The sequence below is a fragment of the Poecilia formosa genome, unplaced genomic scaffold, assembly GCF_000485575.1.
Source record: "Poecilia formosa unplaced genomic scaffold, Poecilia_formosa-5.1.2 Scaffold18, whole genome shotgun sequence".
Lineage (NCBI taxonomy): Eukaryota > Metazoa > Chordata > Actinopteri > Cyprinodontiformes > Poeciliidae > Poecilia > Poecilia formosa.
The window spans coordinates 3,794,319-3,814,336 of record NW_006799957.1 but is presented as its reverse complement, the minus strand read 5'-3'; the positions used below and the strand labels follow the sequence as shown (position 1 = coordinate 3,814,336).

The 20,018-nt window shown below is 35.2% G+C and overlaps 1 protein-coding gene across 3 annotated transcripts; it reads right to left on the bottom strand.

Moving 5' to 3' along the window:
• Positions 1–919: 919 nt before the first annotated feature.
• Positions 920–13,394, bottom strand: LOC103134686 (protein SSUH2 homolog). Of its 3 annotated transcripts, none has more exons than XM_007547056.2 (12): positions 13,247–13,394; positions 8,914–8,988; positions 8,766–8,841; positions 8,519–8,648; positions 6,613–6,673; positions 6,349–6,470; positions 4,976–5,038; positions 4,760–4,839; positions 4,068–4,160; positions 3,106–3,211; positions 2,488–2,595; positions 920–2,270 (listed from the first exon to the last, which is right to left on the bottom strand). In XM_007547056.2, exons 1-12 carry the CDS (start codon positions 13,341–13,343, stop codon positions 2,130–2,132), a joined length of 1,152 nt encoding a protein of 383 aa, XP_007547118.1. In that variant the 5' UTR covers positions 13,344–13,394; the 3' UTR covers positions 920–2,129. The 3 variants fall into 3 exon arrangements, with proteins under 3 accessions (XP_007547118.1, XP_007547119.1, XP_007547120.1); XM_007547057.2 differs by having other exon boundaries at positions 13,212–13,300; XM_007547058.2 differs by lacking the exon at positions 13,247–13,394 and adding an exon at positions 11,665–11,811.
• Between the last annotated feature and the right edge of the window lie 6,624 nt (positions 13,395–20,018).

Below are 20,018 nucleotides of genomic sequence, written 5' to 3'. Positions count from 1 at the left end.
TTTTGGAGACAGGCAGATCAAATCAAGTCAAAGTTTAATTTAGAGAAATTTACAAACATTAAGACAAATTAGGCTCTTTAACTATGAATAACTGTGTTCACATAGTTTTTCATACTAATCTTTACTGAAAAACAAAGGATGTGCAAATGTCTGTTATGTTTCACAGCAGTTTATTTTTAGCCATATGTTTATCAGCAAGATAACTAACATGCGTTTGCCAATGAAAGCTACCTTTGACAATATTGACATAAGTGCACATTTTTTTACTCGCATTTCTAATATACACCCAACACCTTTTGCCCTTTTCCTTAAATGTGAAATCAGAAAATCTGAAACACTTCAAAAATAATAAAGGCATATGTGAGGAAATAATGAGGTTAGGCGATTTCTTCAGTGCACTAGAAAAGAAATCACTTGTTCTGTTTCAGCCTGGAGGAGCGGATTTACCGTTTATCTATACTGATAAGAGTTTTGAAGTCAGACAGACTGCACTCAATGTCTCAGCAGGCATCAGACAGATTGGCAGCTTGTTCTTTATCTTGTCACTTTTCTACAGAGCATCCATGCTGAGCTCCAGGTACAAAGGGCGTCTCAGAGTTGATGTGATTGAAACTTCTGGATAACATCATGCTACACAGAGTTGAGAAGGACAGGTTCAACCTTAATGGATTTGCTTGAGACAAAGATGACCCAAGGCACTCGCCCTTTGCTTGTTTGTCTGAATAAAATACATACATATTGTATTTGAACATATTTGTAACTTTCTGAACTGATGGACTTTTAACCTGTCCAGGGACTAATGTGCAACCGTTTGCCTTGAAAACAGATAACTGATGCAAGAAAAGTTTATTTTTTTAAATTTGAATAAGAGAAAAACATGCTAAATGTTACTGTCAGAAATGATTGTTAGTCGCAGTGCTGTATTTAAGGCATTTATGAATCTGATAAAAAGATTATCCTAATGATCATTGTTCACAATGCTGTAGCATGTACATATATGATTGATGTGTTTGCAACATAGCACCACACAGTTTTACATAATGAATGGTACAACAGCAATAAGTCAGTCATATTTCTTAAAATGCAAACAGATTCCATCTCATTCAGCAAAAACTTTAGTGATACAAAAATATAAAAGTAAAATAAATTCATGTATGGTTGGGTAAATATAACTGGTAAAACAATCAAACAAACCAAAAGAAAACCTGAAGTGGCTTTATCCTACATCTCTTTGACTGTAACACAATGTCAGATGTGCTACAAGAGTCATTGATTACATGAAAATATGCATAAAGTATGGGTTACAAGATTACTTTTTCTTTGAAGTCTTGAATATTTTTGAGAAAAAAAAACAAAATACAATCCTGTGATAAAAGCAGCAGAGAGGAATATGCAGTAGAGTACAGAACGAGCAAACAAAGTTAAGAGACCTTGATGTTAGTATTCAATGAAAACAGTCCACCTATCATAGTGCAAAGAGATCTTAGGCTGACTAGATATTTCACACAATTTTCACTAGAACATATAAGAAGTCTCAGTTTTTAGTAAATTCATGTTAAATGTGACTCAGATCACTGAGGTTTATGACTTCCTGAAGAACATAAGCCAACCAGCAAAACTAGATCTGTACATCTGTATTCACAGAAACATGGTACTTTTTCTCATGATCATGTATAAATGCACATGAGAGTAAAATTACACTGTAAATGCAATGGCTATTATAAAAACAAAAACATTCATGTTACATACATGAGGTATAACTGTAAAGTCATGATATGAGGATGGAATTCATTGACATGTGGGTCAAGTAAAACGAATAAAAATGCTGGTCGGCCCAAGCACCCAGATTAAAAAAAGAAAAGAGAAGATTTAAAAGACAGAGACTTACCTTTGGGTATTAGCAATATATTTTTTTTTTTTCATAGAATTGTATTGTATTGTAAAACATCATAATAAAAAGATAAATAAAGCTTCTGCCCAACACCTTGCAATGTTATGAATGTTACTGGAAACCACTGGTTGTCTTCAAACACAACCAGTTGGAAAACAAATATTGTAGATTTAAAATGTAGTAAGGGAGATGACTGTTGAAAGAAAATGGAAGTACACGTTTGAATTCAAATTTTTGTCTACAAGATGACGCAGCAGCAGGTTTCTGGATAGTCGTCAGCGCTGACCTTGTTTTCCTTTCCATAAACATAGAAAACGTGAATGTTATTTTTCCACTTGTAGTTCACCTTAGTTACCGGGATCAACTCAACAGTCTGCCTCTGAAAGAAACAGATACGGAGTTATTTTATTGTAAAAGACGAAAACACCTTACAAAATACCCAATAAATTAAAAAAGCTTGAAGATTTAACACTTCAGGTGGTTTTATTTAGATTAGAGCCTAAAATATTTTTTTTGCTTGCAGTGCTCAGTCTGTTTTTTTTTTGGTTTTTTTTATAATGCAAGTTAGGCATTTACTCATGTTTATTCTAACAAACCTGCTGCATGATCCTGGATGTCTGAGCATACTTGGACTGGTGCTCTTTGATCAGACGGTCAGAGGCCTCAACAATGGCTGGATTTGGGAATCCATACAGTGGGTAGACCTGTGAGGAAACGCATGGAGCTGAAAACCTGAGCACCATCTTTCAATCAGCCACTACTTTCCCTTATGGCTCTTCTGAAAGACGATAATTAGACTGTAGCTCAGCTATTTTTGTCTGAGGTTAAAAATGTTTCATTTCTTTATTACATGAATTTATATACCAAACATCCTAAATTATGCTTTAATTAATAAACATTTTTCAAGAATCCTGTTTAATCTGCAACAGATATGAATACAGTATGTCAGAAATTTAATATTTGTATTACAAATCAGCCAAACATCATAATGTTCGTCACAGGTGCTCATTCACTACGGTTGACTGTTTTCTCCCATTTTAATTTCCTCATCGTTTCATTAGAAACGATTCCTTGTTTTATCTATTTACTTGATTTGATCATTTCTACTGAATCAAAACAAATTGATATCTTTACGTTTTTATACCTAAATTACTTTCATCCACTTGAAAAAAAGTATGTATTAAGAATGTGTGAGTGTGTGTGTGTGTGTCTACCATGATCTGGGCCATCTTGAACAGCTCCTTTCCATTCACAGAGTTCAACTCTTCAGCCTTCAGGCCAGAGTTTTGCTCCACCACATGGTTGTCCACATTGTTAGCCCTAAACAGAAATAAGCAAGTTCGACTCATGAAGCTGGCTGTTCAAACGTCACACATACCCTCTATTCTACTTAAGCCCCAGGAAAATATGCACAATATTTCCTACAGTGTATAATATGCAAAATGCGTGAATCTGATTATTTTTAGCAGGAGTGTTAATCTCCTAAACAGCAGTGTCCTGGAGGTTTTAGATGTCTCTGGTCTGATTCTGACTTCCCAGTCGGAAAAATCAACTGAAAAGTCGGATTTTTCACTGGAAAACTCTGACATACCCCAGTTACCACTTGAAAGACCAACTTCTCATTGCAATATGGTCACTCCTCACATCAGCGGTAATAAGATGTGGTGGAAACATGTTGATTTTACGTCCCAGGTGCAAGCAAACACCTTCACATATTCAAAGATGTGAAAGTAAAACTACTGCGGGGTTTGTTTTATGTGTGATACAACATTCTCAATAGTACTCAGACTAAAAACAATAATAATAATAAAAGAATCTTTTTGAAAAGTTATACTTTCTTGGGAATCGAAACAACACTGTCTTTACTTACTTTTTCCATGTAATTATTGACAAACTGATATTGAAAGAACAAAAAGTTTAAGTTCTGCTACAGTTTCTGCAAGAACATTGTGAATTATTAGGTAGTTTATTTAGAAAGCAAAATAGGGAATTGAAACATAGTCCCACTCATTTCCTTTGTATATGAGAATAGCATCATTTTATGTCAGGTAGTGGTTAAGACAGCTGAATCTTTAAAATATAGAAACAAAAGGGAATGGATTTAATGTCGCCTAGATCCACTATATAACCCTGTAAATCTTTTCCTGTTACAGCTGCAGCAGTTTAGGAAACTTACCACTCCACTTTGAGTTTGATGAAGGTCAGCAATTGCTTTTTTCCTTTACAGGTTTCACATTTAATTTTTCCCGCACCACTGCACTTTGAACACCTTCACACACACACACACACACACAAAAAAAAAATCCAGTCAGAAGCATAACACACTAAACATATTAATTGGTGATTATATTGGTAAATTTCAGGCCCATAATTGTTTTGATACAAGATAAAATAAATAGAATCTGTTAAACTCATTTACCACAACATATTCTCTCTTGTACCCCTTGATCATTAAAAAGGCATATTTCCTATATTTCATATTTACTTTCTTTTTTACAATAAACTTTTACATCTACTGCATACTTCAAAATAAATTGGAAACAAAGATTTACACTTTAAAGTATGATATATTTATGTGAAGTGTGCAATGGAAAACAAATAAAATTGAGTCCTTATTATTTATGCCTTTATAATTCCAAAAAGGCAGATTATTACAAACATAAAATATGATCAGAATGATTTTTAATTAAAAAAAAGAGGAATGTTTAAGGCATTTGCAAGTCTAATGTTTCAGTTAAAATGTAACAATGAAGGCATTTACTTTTACAGTCTTTATGAGTCAAATGACACATTAGTTGACTCAATTGCATATTTGCTACCAATGCGTTTGCCACGTTCATATCAACAAGCCACACTGAGCTCGATTACCTGTCCTTTCCTGTTCCATTGCAGCCAGTGCAGTTTTCCTCCCCATCCTTGCCAGAGCCATTGCATCTATTGCATTGTTTCTAAAGGGAACATATGAACAAATATTCGCTGGTAATACAGTAAGGACTGACCAAATTACTTAGCCAGCAAATCAATTGATTTTACAAATGCAAAATGTTATTACAGATTTATATGGAAATTTGAAAGATTTCTTACATATCCTTTTGCCTCGCAGTCTTTGCAGGACACTGTTCCTTCAGCATGGCAGGCGTTACATTCCTACACACAAACAGGAGTTCAAGAATCGCCTCACTACCTTTTAGAAGCACACAGAATCTCAGAACACTAGTCATAATTTAAAGTTCTGACAAAAAGCAAGTGGCCTTTTTGTTTACACTGTTCAGCTTGTCAGATTTGGCAAAAGCACATTTATTTAGATGAAATATGATGGATAAATTAGATAAATATATACCTTTAGTAAAATGTGAACAAAACAATTTTTCTTTCTGGGTGAGGGGAGTTTTACACGCTTTTTACATCATTTTATCATTTCCTGAGAAATGCCTGCTTTTCATTTCTGTAATAAACTTCTTGATTGGCTGAAAATTAATTTTTCATCTAGAACTGCCAGGAGTATGAATCGCAAGAGCTTACCTGTACTTTTTAAAGCATACATAACCTCTCTGACGAGGCATTAAATTGCCTTTTAATTCAATCAGTCAAAAAATACCTATCAATATTATTTGGCCCATGGGACTTTTAAGACAAAACAAACATTTGGTCCAGTGATTTCTCAACTCTTTGGCTTCTGATACATTTCAAATAATACCTCAAAAACTTCCTGAGTAACTTCCTTACAGAATATATTTGGGCTGAATAATAAAAAAAGAAAAGAAAACCGTAGTGCTAAATTATATTTCAGAAAGAATCAATAGTAGTAATTGACAAAGAAGACTTTTAAAAGTCTTTTATAAGGGTTAAGACTTTTTCATGGCTATGCTTTGGTTCTGAATTGTCAATTGAAAGATTATAAGTCCAATTTGAGGAAAACTTCAGTGGTTTTAAAGTGCTTCTTGCACGTAAAACCTCTTGGACGTTTGTACAGCAGGACCCTAATTCACTGAAAACAAGACAAACATTTCCAGTCTTTCTGAATGGAACCATGATGCTGCTCAAAAAATGGGACAGCCAACCTTAAGACAGGAGGCAAAAACTTGAACATGGATTATCAAGCTTTCCTTGAAGCTGTGTAGCTTATCTTACAGAAATCTTACATGTGTCAACACTTTTTCCAGAAAGCTGGAGTCTACAAAGCCATGTGAACCACTGTCCTCCAGCTACGTCCTGTGACCCATCTTGACATCAGCTGATTTGTTTCCAGGAAAGATGTTTAACGATTTTGCAAAGAGTTTAAGTTATTCTTATCATTTCTAACTTCAAAACCATAATGCTGCACAGTAAATTGGCAAATGTATCAGAACAATGAATTAATGGGTCCCAAAAGTAGAATCTGGGATAAAGTAAAGAAATCAACAAAGCAGCAGGATAAACTGGCTGACTTGAATTCATGCCCTTTAAAAAACAATCACCTTGATGTTGGAGGTGTATGGCACTCGGATCTCCTCGGTGTGTTTGGTGAAGAGCTCAGGGATCTTGGCCTGGACTTCCCAAGGTGTGGGGGCAGGCTGAGCGTAGAAGTCAGCCGTTTCCCCTGTTATGGAAATAAAACAATTCATCCGTCCTAGAAACTTCACTGAGATAACATTTTGTTCAACTAACAGAAACTAAATGAAGCAGTTTTAAGTATCTAACATGAAGCCTGGGTTTAGGGGACATGAATACTGAGCTCCTACCTTCGTAAGGTTTCTCGGCCATCTCAGTTGATCTGGACTCGGTGAATGTCTCCAGACGCAACTACAGGACAGACAAAGTACTTTAAAATTTATTCTGCGTTATTTAAAAAATCCTTGTATAGACATGGTTGGGATGTAAAGCATCTGACATCTGCTGCCCGTTGTGACAACCAGCTTGTGTTTTGCACCTCCAGTCCTAGAGAGCTGGTGTCCTACAAATTTTAGATATGTCTCTGCTCCAACACACCTGAGTCAAATGATTATGTGATTAGCAGATATTTGGAAAAATCTGACTGCATACTGATATTAATCAGCAATTTTACTTAGGTGTGTTTGACAAAGGACATATCTAAAGGTTCTCTCAAGGACTGGAGTCGTCAATCCCAGAGTTAAATGGGCCAAGAAAGTTTGTCTTGTGCTCTGAACTACTGGCTCTAATTTGACTAAAACATGATTGCACAGGTTTGGGTAATTGGACAGTTATACCTGGAGGAGTCCAAAATTAACTACATAAAAAAAAATTACTAAAATTACTTTGAACATATACAGGAAAACTATTACAACAGAGCTGTGACATTGCAAAAAAAAAGAAAAAGAGCTGTTTGCAATCCTCCACCTTTAAACACAGCAGCAGCAAATGGCAGCAGAAGTTTTTATAATTTCATAAGCCATTATTACACATTAGGTGTGTGGTGGACATTTTGTATGTGTCTCTGTTCAAAATAAGTGTCAACAGTCAATAGTATGACAGTTTGACCTCTTAACACGTGTTTGCTAACTTTGAGTGAATTGTAATTTATTCAATGAGACAATGTATGACCAGAGAACGCAAAGAGGAAGTTGCTGGAGGAAACCGTTTAGTTTGACTTGTGAGACTGAACAGATGGATATTTAATCACATGGGTTTCCAGAGTGTTTTACACTGATGTGTATTGGGGATTGAGAGACACTGTGGGTGTGTTTAGAACTTGGTTTCTTCAGAGCAGTGTTTAGAAGAATGCTTAGGGATCTGATGTACCGTTTCCCTTCATGCACCAAGCAACTAGGTTAAGTTAACTTCAGTCTTTCCATGTCAAGATGGATCTTTGGCACAACATAAAACAGTCCCAAACTGTGACACACAAATAAAAGAGTACACACTATGGAATAGAAAACCAAAGAATATAAAACTACAGATGCAAAACAACAATAGCCACATGTTGTCTTTTGTGCACAGTGTTGGGAACATGGAACCAGACATGGGAAGTGTGCTGGTGAATTTTGTGGGTGTGTTTTTCTGCACTAATTAACATGTTTATTCACTGAGGAGCTATAGGGGGATAAGGTTGTTAGCATTAAGAAACTGTTAATGTGTTTTTAAGGAACGTCTAAGTGTATAAAATAGCAATTTAGCTATAGTAAGTATAACTAAATTGTTGAAAGAAAAATGTTTCAAACACTGATAAAACTGCCTTGTTTTTGATTACACCAACACCTGTTTTCAGTTAGATTTCTGAGTAAGAACAAGAAATCTTAAAGGATGATGTTAAAAAAATCTGTGATCATCACAGAGTAAACTTTAGGTTTAGGAGTTTAGGTTATGTCCTGCTATCAGATCTCCAGACAAACAGATGAAAGATCAAGAAGTTTCTTTGAGGAAAATAATGGTATGCACCAATTTATTGGAAAGTAATAAGTAATTTAGTTTTGTTTTCTTTTTGGCATTCACTCATGCATATCATGTTAAGAATGGATCCAAATGTGTATTTATCTTCAAGTGAGGTTGGAACTAAAATGTAGGTGGTTCTGATGTTAAAAACTGTCTTTTCTAATTAGGACAGCTAACTGAAGCATGAATGTTTAGCAACAGATTTACTGGTAAATGCCAAAGTCTAAAGGTTTTATTAGTAACATAAAATGCAATCACCCTGTATGTGTTAAATGACTCCATGTTGGTGATAACACCCTCATTTGCTGGGCCTGATTGGTAGCAGCACTGAGAATCCACATAGCCTTTGAATGCCTGACGAGCAGCATCTTCTGACAGAGCGGGGATGCTGAAATAAAAAACAAAAACAAAAAAAACATACAAACACAAATAAAATATAAGGTGGATGCAAACACGGACCAACATGTGATTTACTGAGTGTTCAGTGAGGTGAACGAGATCTTACTTCCACTCTTCAGGAGTGGGGCCAGGCTGGGTTGGAGCTACTGGCTGTAAAGGTACAGGAGGAGGCAAAAAACCACCTGCAACAACGACGGAAAGTTAGATGCCAATGTGCTGCAAATGTACAACTGAACTAGCATGACTCTCCTTACCTGCACCAATTCCCTCATAGCCAGGCATGCTTGCAAACGGGTTGGCTGCAGGGGCATGTTGAGGCGGATATATGGCTAAAAGAAATAAAGGAAACGGATTACTTCACTCTTGATTCCTTATAACTTCTTTAAACTGGTTTTATAACTTCTGTAGCATACCTTAAAACATGTTTAGACTTGTCAAAGTATTTGAATGTCAGCTTACTGCATATTTTCACCGCAGAACAAAAAATGGGCTTTAGATGCCCAACTTTAGTCCCAGTCAGGTTTAAGCATCTGAGTTGGGCTAGATCACGAAAGAACAATCTTTTCAGCTTAATACAAAATGTAGATGCCTCAACTAGATTTTCTTTGGGAAGTAAATACAAACAAAAAAGGAAATGGAAAGTAGATAAACCACCCAAATAACTGGAGCATAGTGGCTGGCTGTGCCTTAATTATTCAATTTTAATCCGTTTTCTGGATTTATCCCTTTTTTTTAATTTTTGTCAGATAATAAGTGAGGCTCTGCTGATGAGTCACAGCAGGTTTTTAGATTACTTTACATTGTAGTTCAGAATTAATTTATTATTACACGAAATGAATGCATCTATCCACATACATTCATTTAAAAAAATAACACATTCAGATTTTGATGCAATTCTTCCTCATTTTTAAATCATATGAGTGTTATATTACTAAATTATTTTATTTATTGGTATCATTGTTGTTTGTTCCTTGGATTTGCACAAACTACCAGCATAATCCTCGTTTTTAATGTACGCAGAGAGTTTTTGATGTTTTTGGACCATCTAGAATGGAAAACAAAATTCCAGTTATATCTAATGAAATTGTGGGCTACAACTAAGTGGATGAAATTCTCATTCCCTGGAAATAAAACAATCACCAGAGGAAGTATTGGATTTATTGGCAGAAAGTTTTTATCTCTTTTTTCACCTTTTTGCACATATTGAAATCATACTTTACTAAGGTTGTTCATTCACTGCTTTGGAAGAACTGTTTATATTTAAATATTTAACAAATTCAGACACATTTTGTGTTTCCTGATAAAATCTCCAATCGTGTGGTTTAGACCACAGCAATGGGATGTTATCTGACAACTATTCAAATGATGATCGAGGGCTAAAAAGTGGGTGAGAGGGGGCACACAGTTGTTGTGACTTGTCTCACACCACCCCCGCATCTGTAGTGGTAAGTCACTAAGTGTTTCTAAGTGAAAAGCATGGAAACATGATTCCAAGGAATCTATAAAAAAAAAAGGATCCAGAAGTAGTAAAACCTTGGAAAGGGGCCAACTGTTTTTCAGGAACACTTTGTTCCTGAAAACAAGAAGAGTCACAGAGGTCCGCAGTACAATCACATAGTTCAGAATCTGTAAGTCCTTCAGTCCTGGCGGTTCATGAATGACCTTTGCAGATTCTAATCAGAAACCAGTTATGAAAAACAGGATCAGAAAATAAAAAAGTACTTTAAAATACTTTGTGCTGGACTGAAACAAATGTTTGTGGTGTATAAATACTTGCATAAAAATTTAAATTGGACATGATTCTCTTAATACATAAAATTAAAAAAAACAATAACGCAAAAAAGTGATAATTTTATCATAATTTTAGACAAAAACTATGCTGACGTCATAACTCTGGCTATAGGAGATTATAGTTCTTTTGCACACCTTACAACACTGATTTTACCACAAAAAACAAATAAACAAACAAACAGATTAACCTGAACACATAAAGTAAACACAGATCTTACTGCATTTTAATTGCAGTATGAAACGCTCACAAATGTGACGTCACTGGAAGATAACGTCTGTGTTGCCTGCAAGTTATGAGGTAAGACTCAGCTGTATTTACTTGCCAGTGATTTAGTTTTATTAAAAAAAGAGAAAAAATCATGAATATAACATCAAAATATTATTGTTAAAATTTTATAGCATGCCTACTCAAGGAGATCTCTCATTTCAATCCAAACAGGCTGTCTGCTGTTTTCACTTCTCAATTTTCCACTTCCTGAGTTTCACAATCACTTCCAATTCTTTTAATGCTGTAGATTTCAGAGAAATGAACAAATAAAAGGACCAAACATGCCTTTAAGAACGTCTAAACATGCCAAGGTCATTTGCCCATCATGTATTTTCTGTGTGGTCCTTTTGGACACATTGTAATCGGATGAGTGTAGCCAACACATGGCTGACCATTTAGGATGGTATTTCACCATATTGTTTAGATTCTGGTCATTTACACAGAATGAAAAAAAGAAGAAGAAAAAAGAGCTTTACCCACAAATAAAGTATTTTAGCAGTAGGGGAAAGCAATTGCAGCCTGCAGTCAGGTCCGTTATTAAAGGCCGGGCATTATGAGACAGATGATAAAATTCCCAATGATTGGAAGTCTAAAGTTTGTACTCTTAAAATCAATCCTTTGAAATGCAAAAAAGGAATAAAAGTTAAAGCATTTAAGAAGTACAAAATAAAAGTAAAAAATAGTCACAAACTGAATGTGTAAATGCATTTAATGAAGAAAGGGAGACTTCTAAAATAGCCCGCAGTCTCTAATTAGATTAGCTCCCAATGTTAACCTCGGTCGTAAAGATTATAGCTGTTTCCTATTCAGCCATTCACAGTGACCCGACAAGAAAATTGATCTCTTGAGAAAAATTGAAAAGATGGGCGTTTCGATGAGCTCAGAAGGTCTCTTCACTCCCTGCTGCAAACGGACCCATCAAACTGTAAAAAGTTAATGAACCAACCTGCGCTGTACATCTTGTTGGTGCTAGATGCTTTGCTCCTCTTTCTCTCTCTCTCTCTCTTTCGGTATTGTGTAATTTGCAAAGATTTTCTCTGAACGTTTCCCAAAATGTTGTGTACAGTTACCCCCACTCATTTAAAGCACCGTTCCCGGAAATAATAACTTCAAAATAAAAGAATTGCTGAGTTTCCACATAGCGGCTTAGTCGATTTTAAACAATGAATATTTTTCTAGTACTATAAGAGACTTTTTAAATATGTATAAGTATTTTGTCTTTTATTCGTTGCTTTCCTGTATCAGGAACATAAACCCATTTTTTTCATTATTATTATGCAGGACTTCCCTGGGCTCACATTTAATTTAGCACTATAATTTATGATATAAATAGAAGCAAAATAAAAAAAAATTCCCCAAAGATGAATATTTTAAATAAATACATGGTTTTCGAAGTCTTTTAAAATCTAACTGGAAATCTTCAGGGAAGATAGTTTTTTTTTTCTTCTTGTCATTAAAATCGTTTAATACCACATTAAAAAAAATAAAACATAGCTGCTCAGTTTAACCCGTTTGTCTATCAGAGTCTATACTGCAATTTGAATGTGAGAATGCGTTTAAAAAAGAAAAAAAAATCATTATTGTATTCATATTAGCTGTTCATGACCAATGTGTCCTGGGGCTTTTATTTTTGAAAGACTGTGTGGAAGCTGAGGCTTCTAAACTGAGGCTGTTTTCCATGTAATTTGATGAACACAAATGCCAGGAATGTTGACCACGCCTTATCTGTGATACATCTGGAGGGGCTCTTGACTAGCAAAAGAATATAGTGGCAGTGGCCACCAATAGGGGGGGAATACTACAAAACAAACCAGGTAAAAACCGTTGTACACATTGGAAATGTGCTGTAAAACATTTAATTTATTTTTATTTTATTTCTTTATTTTATTTGAGCAGACAAGATAAAGAAAAAACATACATTGTTGCATACATTGACATTACATAAATTGCTCAAAGGGAGTAGGAGGAAATATTTTTTTATGTTCCTGCTCTCTTTTACCAGTAAAAAATACAGTAAATAAGAATAAACATAAATGCCACTTAACCTATAGCAGAGGATGAGTCTGAGTTTTCATTACTGTTCGAAATGTATCTTTCTTTGGTTTTGACCAACAGGAAATACCAACAAAATAATTGTTTAAGTAATCGTTATATAATCCTACAATGGAAATTGTGGAGGAAAAGAACTCACAATGAAAATAAATTTGAGAATTTCACACCTTTCTCTGTCAAAATTCTTCTCTATTCTTTAGGTTTGTGATGTTAAAACATTTAAACTCTGGACATTTATGCATACAAATAAAAAATTTTCAAGCCTCGCACCTACAAGAGACTGGAACACAAGGTTTTTTAGCATAATTACTGTGGTTCATTAACTAAAACAATGACAGGACTTTGAAAAAGTGTGTCTAATTAGAGTAGAAATGCTATTATGACAAATGAAACAATGAGTACCATAACTAACAATTTCACAATAAACTTCACAAGTTTTACCTGTGATCCTTCTCATTGGAGGATGAGGAATTTACCTCTTGGACATGTAAAACCCAGCCAGATCGTCTCTGAAGACATGTAAAACCTGGCATGTCTGCATGTTCTGGTTGTCATGGAGGCATCTGGAACCATGACAGATCGTCTCTACTTTCCTCTGATGGTATGTCACAACTCTTTGTTTCTCAAGATTTTTCTTTTCCAGGAAATTCTCCACACCTTATTATAGAGCAGTGTTTCTCAACCCTGGTCCTCACCACCCCCCTGTCCTGCATGTTTTAGGTATTTCCCTTCTGCCACACACCTGAATTGTATATCTGGGTGATTAACAGGCTTCTGCAGTACTTGATAGTCATGCAGTCATTTGAATCAGCTGTTCTGGAATAGAGCCACATCTAAAATATGCAGAGTAGGGGGGCAGTGAGGACCAGGGTTGAGAAACACTATTATAGAGATATTGATTTTAACTTTATTTTAAATGTTAAGCACTTTAAACAAGTGTGTCCCTTTTTTCATGTTGCCATTGTATCATGTAAGATGCACTTTAATTACTTGAATTATTTTACACTTGCAGGGTCAGAAGAAGAAAATTAATATTTTTTTCTGGACTACATCTTATTGAAATGCAAGCTTTCTGTTACAAATGTGTAATTTCTTATTATTCTGATTTTTCTGACATAAAAATGTATATTTGTGTAAGCTGAAAATTATGATTTCAGTTCTTCATCACATTAAATCAGATATTACTTTTCTTTAAAGAGATAAATGCTTTGTTATACTATAAGAATGGTAGAAAAATGAAAGACAAATACAACTAATAACCATAAAATAACCTCAAACAATGCAATTTATTTGACTCATAATACTTCGCAATAGTTAAATATAAATGTAAAACTGATCTAGTATGCAAAATTTGGCTAATCTTATGTTTACTCACTAGAGGGCGCCAAACCCAACACAAAACATAAACGCACACAATACCATGCATTTATATTAATGTGCATCTTTACAGTGATGCTCTTTCTGTGTTGAAGTCAAAGATAACAAACACAATGTCTCCATCCATAAAAACAAGCAACTAAACAAATATATTTATAGAAAAATCAGTTCAGCACGGCATCATCATCCTTTCTCCTTCTACTGTGTTTACATGTAGCTTCAGTTTATTCCGTATCTAATCCAATTTAGTAGGGAGATAAGAGGTGAAGAAGCGAAGTGCTGTGAAGAAAGAGCAGACAGAAGGATGAAAAAGTTGATTGAAAGGACAGAAACATCCAGCAGGGGGAGCCAGAGTATTAAATACTTATACTGAAGACTTCACATTTGTTGTCTGACTGAGGCAAAGTTACTGATGTCTGAACGACAAACTGAGTCAGAGACTGACAGAGCAGAGACTGTGCCGTCTAAATAAATACAGCCAACTGTTTGACTTTCTGTGTTTGCTGCTCTGTCTGTAAATCAAGCTCACCTCAAAGAGGCTGAAATGTTTGAAAGGTTTTTGAGAATGATGTTCAGATCAGTCATGGTGAATACATGCACAGAAAGAAATAAGAAAGACACTTTTTTATGGCTCACAATGAAGCAGTATTTGTTTAAGCAGTTAAGTGCTATTCATTTGAATAATTACTATAACTACAGATAGGACAGCGGTGACCAGTCCATTAAAGGACCAAGATCCCAAACAAATGAAATAAAGCTTAACCAACTAAGTATTTAGTTCAGAAAGGTCCACAAAGAGGTTCAAACCTTCATTTGAAAAGCACATCTGCTAAACAACCCTGCATTCTAACATTACTATTAATAGGGCTTCACTGTTTTTTTTTCACTGTTTTTTTACAGGACAGGTTGTCAGATCAGATCGTTACTTTATCTTTTGGTGCTGAGACACCAGCCCAAAGAGGTTACTGGAATAAATACAGTATAAACCTGCAAGAAATTTCCACCTGGAAGGGAAAAAGTGGTACAAATCTTCACACTTTTGTTTGACACCCCTGTGACATTGTTTTCATAATGCACTGCAGCCCAGGGATTTTCTGGACACTTTACTATGAGGGGTACGTCCCAGAATACAAATGTCAGTGTTTCTACATGCGGGAATGAACTTCTGTGGACTTCCTGTGGAAACTAATAACTTATGAAACTGCCTTTGGTCAGCATCAACAAGAAAAGATGGAAAACATCAGCTTTACAGGGATAGTCTTTTGATGTGCCAACATAGCGTGACAGCCACATAGAAAGGGTTAAGGCTTGTGGCTTCACAAGTCAGCTCATCTGGTTCATGAAAAGCAAAAAGGAAAAACAAATAAACAGAGGCATTCAGCTATCTGTCTGCTTGGACTTAAACTGGATTTTTGTGTACAAGCCAAGAGAAATAAACACATAATCAAACAGACAGAAGAATATGTGATGTGTTTCTTCAGTCCTCTAGAACTTTCTCTCACTGGCTATTATTGCAATTAGCTTGATTTCATCTGTTTGGTTTAAAAATACAAAAATAAAGAAAACGACGGAGGAGTTTGACTGTTAGCAGCACTAAATGTCTAAACTTTGCTGAGAACATCGACCGCCTGAGCAATGAAAACATTGTGGAGCCACACACATGCTGGTGACTCATCTATAGATTGCTTAATTCGATTTATTATTATTATTATTATTATTATTATTATTATTATTATTATTATTATTATTATTATTAATATAATTATTTATTTATTTATACTTGTGTTGTAATTTAAAACTATAAAATGTTTTCCCAGAAAAATTTGCTCTGATGGTCTGCTTTGTTTCATTTGTTTAGCTAAGATTTAAGATCTCTGACTGTGACCTCATTTTGACTCCTGTTTCTAATCCTGCGGTACTTTAACTAAAGGTTTATGTGACGTTTTCTTTTAAACTCAAGGACAAGTTTGCACTGTGCTGGTGAGTTTGAACAGACTTAACATGATGATTTTGTCGACATTCTTTTTCTAAGAAGATGAAGAAAGATTTCTCACAAACAGTGAAAAGTTGTTGCAAAGTATTTTTTTTTTTGTGATCATCAAACAAGAACACAATGCATGAGTGTGAAGTGTACATTTGTATTCCCCTCTGTTGATGCTTACATGCCTAATTAAAACACAATCAATTGCCTTCAGATGTAACTTTGTTAGTAAAGTCCACTTGTGTGTAATTTAATCTCAGTATATACGCATCTTTTCTCTGAAGGCCAAGCAGCATCACGAAGACCAAGGAAGACAGCAGCCAAGTTAGTGACAAAGTTATGGCTGAGTTTAAAGACAGGTTAGCTGATCCGAGTATTTTTAAAATCTTAAGTATCTCTGTTAAATTCATCATCTGAAAATGGAAAGAGGGTGTCGTGACTGGAAACCTGTCGAGACAAAGCCGTCCACCTGAACGGACAGACCGCATAATCAATCAATCATCCATTATTTATAGAGCACATTTCATGCAGGGAGGTGTTTCAACACAAGAAGGGTTTCCTGGTTTTATCACTCTTATTTATCCTTGATTATTTTTGACAATATTGGATCATCACTTTATATGAAAAATATACAGTACAATTTAACTAGAAAGAGCTTTAAATTGTCAGTTCCTATAAAAATGAATTTCATCTCCCCTCTGCACCCCGAACTAAGAAGAAACCCCTAGGAGGGACTTCTTGTCAGGCGTTGCTATTCTTAACAGATTCAGGAGGGAGCTGAACTCACAGCTTTGAGTCTCTGGTCCTCCTCCACTGAGAGGATGTTTACACATCACTCTGTGTGTGTGTCACAGGGGTTAAGCAGAGTCAGGCATTCTTTCCATTACCCTCATCAAATCAATGTTTAACACTCCTCCATCTACTGTCCCTGCAGAACAGAGTCTGTTTGTGTGAGTGTGCGCTGTACATGTGTGTCGCCAAAACGCCTGATCAATAAACAGATAGGAAATTTGATCAGTAAAAAGTGGGACAGCGAGGCTGTCTGATGTGGGCTGGAGATAAAACTGGCACTCACCCAAAGCAGCTTGATGTCATTTCACAGCAGCTCAACTTCATTCCTCTGATTTCGAAGAACCAGACACGTCTCCCCCCACCCCCATCCTGCATCCCCAGCATCATCTGAAGGCTGGCATCTGCAGCACTACGGGAAATGTGGAAAGTACATTTACATTTATTGACTGAAATGTCTATAAAGCAAGTAGAACAAAGCAAAAAGTTTGGGATCATAAAATAATAAACCTGACTGGCTTAAACTTCTGTATTAAGAAAGGGATCACAAGCAATATAATGGTTGTTTGGAATGGAAATCAGATTTTCTGTTTTCCCAGAAAGAAAGACAATGAGTAAACCTGCTGAAGTTGGAATTTCTACTGAGAATGAGAATGTTTAGTATCCATTACCAAAATCTGTAGAATGTAGTAAAGCTGACTAATATAAATTATTTATTTATACAATATCCACCCATCCATTTTCTATAACCAATTATCCATGTAAGGTCACGGGGGGCTCGCGCCTATCTTCGGCTGTCATTGGGTGAGAGGTGGCTGGACAGATTGCCAGTATGTAAACAATATGTTACAGCCATTTATCCAAATGTACACACACTCTTAGGGAGTCAAGAGTGTGCGAGTCAAAAGGGAATCAAATAAAACAATGTAACTAATAATGAAGTCTTTCTTCGATCACTTAGTTTACAAAATATACTAAATACTTCTAATCCCAGCCCTTATGCTACTCAAATGAAAGTAATAAACAATTCTGAATATGAAAAACAAAAAGTGACAGAAACATTCAATGCATGTAATTTATATTCCATGTCATCATGTTTCCTTAAAACTATGTTTGTGCCTATTTATTTAACTACACCCAAATGCTCCACAGTTTGACTCCACACACAGAGGCAGGCAAACATATTTCTGGTGGTCTGTACATAAACATTTTTAAAGTTGTACACACACAAATTAAGAATTTTCTGACTTCATAGATAACATTTTTAACATTTCTAGTGACTGGTCATTTTTTGCTATTTGTCATGTCATCATATCAGGGCAATTCAAGCTAATCAACTTGGTAAAAATCGCCAAATGTTTAAGTTAAAGTACACAAAATGCAGTTTTAAATATGAATATGTGTACTTTACATTAATAACTAAAGGTGGGAATTTTTATTCCAAAAAGAATAAATAATTAAAAGTCCTCCAGACCTTTGCTTGATGTTTGACCCCAGAAACTGCTCTAACATCAAAAACAACATTTAGTATTCCTTTAAAAATAGAAGTAATCCATTGTGACTTTGAGCTGTTACCAGGTTATTTCAGTATGCTCACTTTGTAATTCACAGACTTTACAGATCTCCCACGATCAATAGAGTAAGCCCTGGAAAAGTCTCCAGTCCATCACATAGAGAAATGGATGCACAGCTCCAAGTCAATTTGCCTCTTCATCACTTTCATCCCTTCCCACGTTCTTTTTCTGCTCAGACACAAACCGCTTAATGTTTGCACTATGGCATATGTACTTAGTTTTTTTTAGCTGTAAAGTATTTTCATACTTCATAAATGAATCATAGAATATTAATAGCAGAGATGAAATGTCTCAATGGTGGGTGTGATTTGATGTATGATTGGTGGGAAACATCCTGATTAGACATCACTACTCTGTTCTAGAAAAAAACATAGGTACAAAACAACCAAAACAAATGCACTTAGTTTAATGGTGAGGGAACAAAATGATCAGTTTTGTGAATATTCACTCATACTTAAGGGAAATCAAAAGTGGCTAATGAACAGGTAGGTGGCTGATAACATCTAACATTTGTGTTTAGTGAAGGTTAGCAAATAATGTCAACCAAAAATAGAATTTTAGTATTTGCCAAATAATAATAAAGAAAACATCCACTATGAATTATAATGCATAATTAGTGTTGCATAATAAAGTTATACTTCCAGAAGTCACTGTTAACATTAACTGTCCCAATACTGAAATATGCACAAAAAGCATGGATCAAATTTATTTTTTGTAGACTAAACTCCAAGCAGGGAAATCCCAAAGGCAATCTCTCTAACATGTGGCCTGTTTTATTTCAGTCACGTAGAGGTGTCTGCATTAGACTGTGTTATCATAACGACCGTTCAGTAAACAACTTCTTCTAGCAGACATTGGCTAACAGACAGCAAATTACCAAGGCAACAGTAAACATTCAAGAGTTTTGACAGTGTGTTTATGCAATGTGGATTACTAATGTTTGATCCATGTAGCTTCAGCTGACAGAACTGAATAAAACAACCAAGCCACACCAGGAGGTTTCCCTGAAAGAAATCAGTCTAACAAAATGGTAAATAAATAAGTTACTGTCAAAAATTTCAATAACATTCTTCTTTTTCAAAAATTGTTACATTTATAGCTACCAGTGTGAACTTGACAAGCGTACATGCTTGGTTTTAAGGAATCAATAAAAAAAAAATGCATTCACTGATACACATTGGTGTTATGCAAAACAGTAAATTTCTGTTCTTTCTTTTCTTTGTTTTCTTTACTTTGTTCAAAATTTGCCCGGATAATCTCACTTGACAGCAGTAGCAAAAAATAGTTTGCCTAACAAGCTAGTTTTTCTGTCAATAAACTGGTTCTTTGGTTGTATACAGATGAAAAAGTAATGAGCTAAATTATAATCATACCTTTATTTCCAAAATATCTTTGAAAATATACATTATTAAGCATGCCAAAATAACCAGGCTGTAGGGTTACTTTGTGTTTTTACACTGGGCTTTTGCTAGTTGGAAACTAATTTTCAGGAAAATCTAATGCCATTGTCTCTTGGTCTTTCCTCAC

Coding starts and splice junctions, on each gene's coding strand:
- LOC103134686 (XM_007547056.2), bottom strand. CDS start 13,343: ATGGTTCCAGATGCCTCCATGACAACCAGAACATGCAGACATGCCAGG. Junction 4,840..4,975: donor ACTGCGAGGCAAAAGGATAT/GTAAGAAATCTT, acceptor TGTTCCCTTTAG/AAACAATGCAATAGATGCAA. Junction 4,161..4,759: donor AATGGAACAGGAAAGGACAG/GTAATCGAGCTC, acceptor GTGTGTGTGAAG/GTGTTCAAAGTGCAGTGGTG.